The 9,573-nt window shown below is 47.8% G+C and overlaps 2 protein-coding genes across 2 annotated transcripts; one reads left to right on the forward strand and one right to left on the reverse strand.

Moving 5' to 3' along the window:
• Positions 1–256: 256 nt before the first annotated feature.
• LOC147636863 (pentatricopeptide repeat-containing protein At4g13650-like) lies at positions 257–2,985 on the forward strand. The gene has a single exon (XM_086800437.1). The coding sequence runs from the start codon at positions 322–324 to the stop codon at positions 2,716–2,718; it is 2,397 nt and encodes a 798-aa protein (XP_086656563.1). The 5' UTR covers positions 257–321; the 3' UTR covers positions 2,719–2,985.
• A 3,611-nt stretch (positions 2,986–6,596) lies between these two features.
• Positions 6,597–8,058, reverse strand: LOC147636864 (uncharacterized). Its single transcript, XM_086800980.1, has 2 exons — positions 7,586–8,058; positions 6,597–7,362 (listed from the first exon to the last, which is right to left on the reverse strand). The coding sequence occupies exons 1-2, from the start codon at positions 8,056–8,058 to the stop codon at positions 6,597–6,599; spliced, it is 1,239 nt and encodes a 412-aa protein (XP_086657106.1).
• Positions 8,059–9,573: the final 1,515 nt, after the last annotated feature.

A 9,573-nucleotide genomic window follows, 5' to 3' on the forward strand; every position in this document is an offset into this window, starting at 1 on the left:
AATTGTACCAAAATATAGTGATTAGTATTGATTAATCACTGATTAGCAAATTAATCTTCTGTTTTGTATACAGAAAACAGAGTATATCTGAGGGCCTTAGAGTTCAAATGAGCTCAAATGATTTCAAGGCCATCAATAGCAATTAGTCTAGTAGAGGATTAAGCCAAGAAACACAAGATTTGACCAAACATTGAATGCTTAAACTCCGGTAGCCAATAACGTGTGAATACACATCAACAAATGCCGTACATAGGCTGGCTGGTATAACCAGGTATATACTAAACTCAGCTGAGAAAGAGCCCTTGTGACAGGTCTTGTTGCATGGTGCCTCGATCATGGGTGGAAGCATTGTTGGTGAGAAAGCCACTCTTCTTAAACCCTGCGCGAGGGCAATCTACGATTAGCTCGGACCCAACAGATTACCTTGATCGCTTGGACACTCTCGACAATCTCTCTAGCTCCTCTTCCTATGCCGCTATCTTGCGACTTTGTGGAAATGAGAAGGCTCTCCTTGATGGCAGGCGTGTCCACAGCCACATCATCACACATGGACTCGAGCAGAACAGACTCTTGGCAAACTTGCTCGTACACATGTACGGCAGCTGTGGGGTCTTACAGGATGCATGCGATCTCTTTTCTAAACTGTGTAAACGAGATCCTTTCTCCTGGAATTTCATGATGACGGCGTACACACGGCAAGGATGCTTCAAGGAGGCCCTTGAGCTCTTTGATGATATGCAGCTGGAAGGAGTCAAGCCAGACAAGTTCATCTTCGCCAGCGTCCTTTCGGCTTGTGCTGAAAAGGCGGCCCTCACCACTGGTAAGCACATACATATTCTGATAATGACACAGGAACTTGAATTGGATGTTGTCTTGGCAAATGCTGTTGTCAACATGTATGCGAAATGTGGTCATCTTGAAGATGCAAAAACAATGTTTTATCGAATACATCACAAGATTGACGCCTCTTGGAATGCAATCATCTTGGGTTACGCCCAGGATGGTCAAGGACATGATGCCATCATACTCTTTGATCAAATGATGATGGAAGGGGCAATGCCTAACAAAGTGACCTTCATCGGTGTGATTTCCGCATGTGCCAATGATGTGTACTTAATCCAGGGTAAGCAGATGCATGCCCGTCTGGTACTCAGTGAGTACAAGTCAGACGTCGTGCTGGCGAACACACTTATCAACATGTATGGCAAGTGTGGTAACTTGAAGAAAGCCAGAGAGCTTTTTGACAATTTGCCTCAACGGAGCACGGTCTCATGGAATGCTATGATTACATCATATGCCCAGCATGGTCAAGGACGGAAAGCATTTGAACTGTTTGACCGGTTGCATCAAGAAGGTGCATTGGCAAACAGAGTTACTTTTCGTAGTCTTTTGCCTGGATTTGACCACACAGCTTTGAAGGAATGCAAGAGGCTGCACACACACATCATGAGCAGTAACTTAGAGTTGGATATTGACATTACAAGCAGTCTTGTCAACATGTACTGCAAATGTGGCAGCTTTGAAGATGCGCAAGAAGTCTTTGACTTTATGCTTGAGCATGACCTCTTAGCCTGGAATGCCCTTATTTCTGGATATAGTCAGCATGCTTTAGGCAAACCTGCCCTTCGGCATTTTCACCAGATGCTACAGGAAGGTTTCTTACCAGACAAAACCACTTTCTTGAGCATTCTTATGGGATGTGCTAACCAAGAAGCTCTGACTGAAGGCTATCAGATACATGCCCTTCTTGCAGGCAGCAAAATTGAGTCAGATGTGGTGGTAGGAAGTGCCCTTCTGAACATGTATGGAAAGTGTGGCAGTGTACAAGATGCATACGTGATGTTTTATGGAATGCCTGAACGGAATGAGTATTCATGGACGGCTATGATTGCAGCCTATGCGGAGCACGGCCAGGCCAGGGATGCCATGCTATTGTTTGAGCGAATGCAATGGGAAGGAATAAAGCCAGACAGGGTTGCCATTCTGTGCATGCTTTGTGCATGTTCCAATCAGGCAGCCTTAACTCATGGCAAGCATGCACATACTTATGTCTTGGGAGGTGGATTTGAGACAGATATTGCTGTAGGAAATGCCCTTGTGACAATGTACAGCAGGTGTGGCAGCCTTGAGAGTGCAAGGAAGGTGTTCAACAGAATGCCAGAGCAGAACCTGGTCTCATGGACTGCAGTGATTGCAGCGTGTGCCCAGCATGGACAAGGCAAGGAAGCATTCCGTTTCTTTGAACAAATGCAAAAGGAAGGTGAAGATCCAGACAAGGTCACCTATGCTGAGATTCTTTCTGCATGTAGCCATGCTGGTCTGGTGGATGAAGCTTGTCATGTTTTGGCTTCTATAAAGCAACGGCATGGCATTACACCCACAGTAGATCATTATAACTGTCTTATTGACCTCCTAACTAGAGCAGGTCGACTTGATGTGGCTGAGCATGTGATTCTTAACATGCCACGAAGACCTACTGCAGTGTCATGGTTGACATTACTAGGTGCCTGCAGAAGCCAGCTTGATCTGGAGCGAGGAGAACGTGCTGCAAAGTGGGCATGTGATTTGTGTTTGGAGGATCCAGCACCGTTTGTAACACTTTCAAATCTTTATGCAGGGTCTGGCAGATTTGATGATGCAGCATGTGTAATAAACCAGATGTGGCTAAGGGGTCAAGAGCAGCACCTAGGCAGCTGCTCAATCGAGGGAAAGGTGTAGCTTTGCGGACCTGATTTTTAGCGCCATGGAAAAGACCTAGTGAAGGAGCTAACATCCAAATGACAAAAGCAGTCTGAGACGCAGTTGCATGTTCTAAGGGCTACACAAGTGACAACTAGTTCGGCAAATAACACGAGGTGCGGTAGAGCTCTTTAAACACTGCAAGAACACACAACAGATAACCTTGGTTTTGTCATTCCCTGTTTCATAGGGGAGGTCCAGTTTTGTGTTTACATGTTGAGGTGACCGATGCCTATCTTTCTGTTCTTCTTCCCCCCTTCTTGCCCCTCTCCATCTATTAATATGTGTTAAAACATACAGCAGACAGAATACCTATACATAACACCAGATAAATAATTTCACCATAGTATTTGTTAAAACATACAGTAGAGGGAATACCTATCCATAACACTAGAGAAATCATTTATGCTGGGAAAACAAAAAGAAGGGGCAGGGGGAAAGGTGGAGGGGGAATAGGATTGGGGCCACTTCCTCCCTGGCTGGTCCCTTTCGAGGGATGTTACATCATGGAAGGGGGAAAAGGGGAAAAAGAGCTATGGTGGTCTCGCCTCTAGATGACCATAATAACGATGGGAGCTCTTGCTTGAGGAGAGGAGGATTTTCATGCACTCCCAAGCAGCCCTGGAATCATCAACTCTCCTGAGTGAGGTCTATTTAAATTGTATCATGACTTGAGGGAGGGAATGGGGAGTAGTTTCAATGGATTCAATGATTTTAGCGCATTGCGCGAGTTTTTTTTGCTTTTTTTTTTGGAGGGGAAGGGGGGGGGGGATAAAGATTCTCCTAGGCATAGTCACAAGGAACGGGGGACGGTAACGGGGGACGGGGACGGGGACGGGGACGGGACGGGGGACGGCCATAAGTAGGGAACGGGGACGGGGGAGGGAACGGCACTCAAAAAATACTTTTTTTTAAAAGTTTTTCCACCCTCAGGTAACTACGCAGGCACCGGCTAACTCTACTTTGTGTGCCCCCCCTATATGAGGAGAAGGCATTTATGAGTAGCACGGGTCACCTGATTGGTCCCGGTTTAAACACCGGATGGTGGCCGATTGTGGCCAGATAGCATGAGACGATTCTGGAGAAGGTTGGCACACTGCCAATCAGGCTACATGCATATGCGGTGAGTTATTATACACCTACTGCATATGGGCTGTAAATTTTGAGTCCGTTGCGGCGCGCAGTTTCCACCAGCCTACTTGGGGGAAGGTGCGGAGGGGGGCGTGAGCCCCTCTCTGCAGGGGGTCCGGGGGGGAGATGACTCCCCCCCGGCCCGAAGGGCCGTTTACGCTAAACAGTAAACTCCATGTTTGTAGCCTTGTAGCCTTGTTCTATATATAGATATTAGATAGGCAAGAGAGAGGCAAGGGCAAGCGAGAGAGAGAGAGAGGCAAGGGCCAAGCCTCAAGGGCCAAGGCCCAAGGCCCAAGCCTCAAACTTAAGCCTCAAGGGCAAGAGAGAGAGAGAGGGCCAAACAAGCCTCAAAGGGCCAACAGCCATAAACGGCTAGAAATGGGAAGCGCAACGGCCAAAAACGGCAGGCGTCTCTTTGCCGTCCCCTCACAGGTCCGTCCCTCACCGGCGTCCCCGTCCCTGGGCCGTCCCCGTCGCCGTCCCCTGTGAGAAACGTGCCATGGGGGACGTCCGTCCGTCCCCGTTGCTGGTCCGTCCCGAATCGGCGTCCCCGCGTTCCAAGCTGCCGTCCCCTCCGTCCCCTGTGACTATGCTCCTAGGAAATCATCTAAATCACAAGCTAAACACAAGATTAGTACAAACAACGTAGAAGGGTGTAGGCAAGCCCACCATCCAACGATGGTCTGTGACTGCAGATCTCCCTTGAGCCAGGGGCTAAAGCTCACTCCCACAAATCCATGCTAAATCAGCCCTATTGTCCCATACCACCAGAGTCTACTCATACAAGCCCTCAGCTAGACTATCTGTGATCCACCATGTCGATGGTAGGAGTATGACTACTCTTGAAGCCTCAAGGCACTCACCAAAGCCTAATGCAAGCCTATGGAAGCTCCCTTTCCTTGTATGGGCACAAGATAAAAGAAAGTGTGCTTCTACATAGCCAAGGGTTCCATGGAAGCTTGAATTAGCTCTCCAAGAAAGTGTATTAGTAAAATGTTTAGTATATTGATTAGTGTAGGATTAGGTCCAATTCTTGTCTTATATACTTGGCCTTCCTTTCACACTTCTTTGCGAAAAACCCAAAAATGGGACAAAACTGTCAATTCGGCTTGTAACAGTTTGGGGGAGTGAAAGAGTGGCAGGGAGCGGGACACTACAGATAGGGTCCCATTCTTTATGAGGCATAGCATCAGAATTGTATATCCCTGTCACCATGTGGTCACTTCTCTTATGTGGACAGGCTGTGGAGGACACTAGGACCATAGTAATAGGAAAGGGCCATTTCCTAGCCAAAATTGTGGAAACTTCGTTTCTCTATATGTTTCGTTTTTGTTTCCATTCACTGTTTCCTAATCTCACCTAAGGATTTTTTCGGAAACTCCGTACCCTTTCTGTTTCCATTTGCTAATTCCTAATCTCTCACCTAAGGATTTTTCCCACACTTTTCCCCCCACCAAGTTTTGATTTTTTTCCAATCTTCCTTATTATCTCTTTTGAATTATGATCTATCTCAAGTTTCTCCTCAAATTCTTTCAATTATTTTCATCATTTCTATTTACACCTACTATATAATGTTAAAGACATGTTTCCTAGCCGTTTCCATTTCCTAGTTCCAAGCCACGTTGCGGAGACATCATCCGTTTTCGTTGCCAATTCTGTCGCTGAGACATCATCCGTTCTCATTGCATGCAACTATGACCAGGATGCTCGACATGTTATGTTGTATAGGCTTTGGGAATGGGAAATTGTCCAAGAACAGAGGACGGGGTACACATGATTTTATTGACTGTTCTTGGTAGGTTGACCTGGATTTGTGGGAGTTCACTTTTGCACACCACCAGGAAGTGCTTGGACAAGGGCCATGTGAACAAGGTTTACAGGAGGACACGTGTTGTCATGTGCAAGACATACATTGGTTGAGCTCAAAGCTAATCATGAGGAGAGCAACCAGATAAAGATAGATCAAGACTAGAGTTTAGGAGCATGAGTTGCTGTTTTGGCAGGGATTTATCTGATGGAAGATGTGGTGTTGCTATCGGCCAGAATATGAGAGACTTGGCTGCATGAATCACATAGATTTGGACCTGGACCTGGACCTGGACCTGGCTGACCAGGCCAGTCCATCAGGGTTTTTCCAGTCTATAAAAGGCAAAGTTTGCTCATTGTTTTGACCATTCAGCCCTTGCTTGGCTGGGTCATATAATAGGATCTTAGACTAGGTTTTCTACCTTTTCAAGAAGGCAGCCTATGGCTGCAAAGACACTTGAACCTTTTTGTACATTATGAATATACTGAATACTCAGCTATCTCTCTCTCTCTCTCTCTCTCTCTCTCTCTTTTCTCTCTCTTTTGCATGCGTTTTGCATCAGCATGTTCCTTTAGGGCTGAAAGAAGACTCCTACTCCTAGAGCTTCTGCGTGTAATATTGGTATGAGAGCATCAGGCTTAGCAAGGCTAAACATTGTTTCAGTCCCAGATGAAGGTGCGCAATGTTGGAGAATGCATAGGCGGAAGCATAAACTGAACAAGAGAGAGAGTAGAGAGAGCTTGTGGACAAGATCACCTTTTATAATAGCAATCAACTTTACAATGGCAATAGCCAGCAAGAGATGTTGAACAATGTGCAAGGGATTGGATGAGAAAGTGAATAATGGGGAGGCTCCTTATATAGTGAGGATGTGAACTTGGTGGATTGCTTTGGAACAGGCCGATCAGCTCACGACTCACAAAATAAGGAGAAAAGGGCTCTCTGCTTTTTCCTTGCATAGAGCTCCTGTCTCAGTGGAAGCCAATGGTGAAGAAGTGAACTCGTCACTAATGAACAACTGTCTCAACGCACCACTACACTCTTTCAATCGGTGGAGCATCAAGAAGTTGCAGGCAAACCTCGTATCTGAGTATTTGAGGAGCTGACGGCTAGATTTTTTGGAGAATTCATGGTGTAGGAACAAATGGTTTGTGACAAATGTCACTATTTGGTTGCCCACCTGGATGATAGGCCGGATCCATGGCAAGTCCCCAATATCCTTCAAGAGATTATTTAAGCAATGTGCCATGCAAAATGACACGGTGATGTTGGGGTACATGCTCTCAATGATCGCTCCGGCTGCCCTGTTTGAAGCCTCCCCATCAGCAACAAAGCCCACAACTAGGTATGGGCCAATGATCTCTATGCCACTAGCCCACTCTGCTGCTAGCACATCAGCACTCTTCCCGGTCCTAGAAGCATCATGTGAGGCGATGAAGTACATCTCACCGCGGGAATATGCGACAAGGCCATGGATGGACCTCTTCCGCGTATCACTCCATCCATCGGCTATCAAGGACACTCCATTCCTTGCCCATTGTCGCTTCGTGTTTTCTGTTGCTTGCTCCACAAGCCTCTTCTCCTTCTCTAGCAATGTGGTGCGCAAGGACTCCGATGATGGGGGCGTATAGTTTGGACCATACTCCCCTATCTTCTTCACCATGACCTTGAAGTAGTCCGATCTATCCACAAAAAAATGAATAATTTAATAACCGATCAACTTCAAAGTTCAAAGTTCAAGTAACTTGTAAGAGGAACATTGTAAAATGATAGATCTTAAGCTAGACATCTTAATTCTTGATTACCTGGCAGCATGGAAAGCAATGTGGTCATGAAAGAAGAAGCGGGCTATGGCCGTATCCACCTCTTCCTTCTTCTTGGGGTCCCAACTACCCTCAAGAGTACTTTGCCGGCGTGTGTGTGGATGCAGTCGGCATGGAGAAGGATGGTGTTGGGGCCTGTTCTTGTGGGGCGGGTGATGCGCCCACGGGTGCCGATGAAGTGGATGCACATGGGGATGCCGAACCTTGGGATGGCCTCACTAGTGTTGCGGGATCCACGGCCACATGCGGCACTCTCCTCCTTGAAACCAAGGCCTCATGTGCGGCAACACGTTCAAGAAGCCTCCTTCTCGTCTTCGGTGTGACCTGATCACGAAATCGGACCTCATGACCGGGCTCATGCAAGAGGTGAGCTCTCACTTTATCCGCCCCACCCGTTCGCCTATATGGACATAGCTTGCAGGACCATGGGCGAGAGCCTCCTCCACTTCCGGGAGTTGACCTCTTCCCACCAAGACCAACCTTTGGTCCTCCTTCCTCTATTCGTATTGGCGCCGCCGGAACGAGGTGCGGGGATGGTCGCGATGAAGATGCCATGGAGGCAAGTGCCAAGGAGGCTTGAGCAATGGAGGTGAGTGTAGGAGAGATGTAGGAGAGGCTAAAGCAAGAGGAGGTGAGACCGTGAGTGTAGGAGAGAGATGTAGGAGAGGCTTGAGCCTTGAGCAATGGAGGTGAGAGTAGGAGAGAGATGTAGGAGGCTAAAGCAAGAGTACCGTGAGTGTAGGAGAGAGATGTAGGAGAGGCTTGTCACTTGAGCCTTGAGCAATGGAAGTGAGACTCGAGAGTAGGAGAGGCTTGCCAATGGAGAGGTTAGAGCAAGAGGTGAGTGTAGGAGAGCAACAAGACTACAAGTGAACTTGAAATTACAACTTACCCAAGGTCCCAATGCCTCTTGAGCCTTGAAAGTTGAGGGTTGAGGAGAGCTGGAGCCTTGCCGGGTTGTCCAATACCCACTTGAGTCTTGAGCCTTGAAAGTTGAGGAGTGTTGAGCCAAATTGCTAATGAGCTTTTCACTTGAGCCTTGAAAGTTGAGGAGCGTTGAGGCTTGAGCTTGAGCCAGGAGCCTTGCAAGTTGCTTGAGCCTTGCTTGAGCCTTGCCAATGGGGGCTCTTCTTATAGCCATGGGCCAAGTGGGGAGGGCTGCTCAACGGCTAGGCGCCAACGGCCACAGGGTGCAACGGCTACAGGCGCAACGGTCCGCTGACCGTCCCGTCCAGCTCCGTCCCACACGAACTGCCATCCCGCCGTCCCGGAATCGCCGTCCCCTTCTTGCAGCGTGGGCTCACACGTCCCCTGGTCGTCCCCTGTCCGGTTCCGTTCCCGCGCGTTATGGGACGACATTCCCCTGTCCCAGGGGTCCGTCCCCCACGTCCCCTGTGACTATGGGCTATGTAGCTTCCGTCAAGTTACGCAGAAGGGGATGTCACGTGCATCCCGGACTTGGATGCCACGTAGACATATCTGTATAGAAGATGCAGGACCTGGGATGGAAAACTGGTCCCATGTGAGTCCAGTTCGGGACGAGTTGTGATATGCAGCGGAAGTCTTTGTATTGGAAGATCCTGTCACACAAATGCTCACACCATCTTTTGTATCCTGAGTTTCGTGAGTTTAGCAATCCATTTCAATACTTCAAACTTTAAAGAGATGAGAGAGAGATATATGAGAACTGTACACCAGATTGGGTCCCGAATTACCCACAGAAGGGCCCCCTATCCCGATAACGAGATAGTATTTGCTTTATTTCTTTAGAGAGAATGATTGTGGACTGTAGATAAGCCAAACGCAAGATCTCGGAGGATCGGAGCTTGGCTGAACTGTACACGGCTGTAGAAACACCTCGATGAAGTGATCTCGAGCCTATGCACTCTTCCCAAGGGCATGAGGAAGGGTTGCACACCTGAGGCTGAGAAAAGGAGATGGTGGACTGTTCTAAGCTATGTTAGAATGCTGTAAATGCTTATGAATGCTGTGTCACCTTCACCAGAGGGCTGGTGTATGACTGGATGATGCTGAATACTGATGTAAACTGCTGTGGGACTGAAAACGTAT

Source organism: Cibotium barometz, chromosome 7, assembly GCF_041138505.1.
Source record: "Cibotium barometz isolate CiBa-2024 chromosome 7, ASM4113850v1, whole genome shotgun sequence".
Lineage (NCBI taxonomy): Eukaryota > Viridiplantae > Streptophyta > Polypodiopsida > Cyatheales > Cibotiaceae > Cibotium > Cibotium barometz.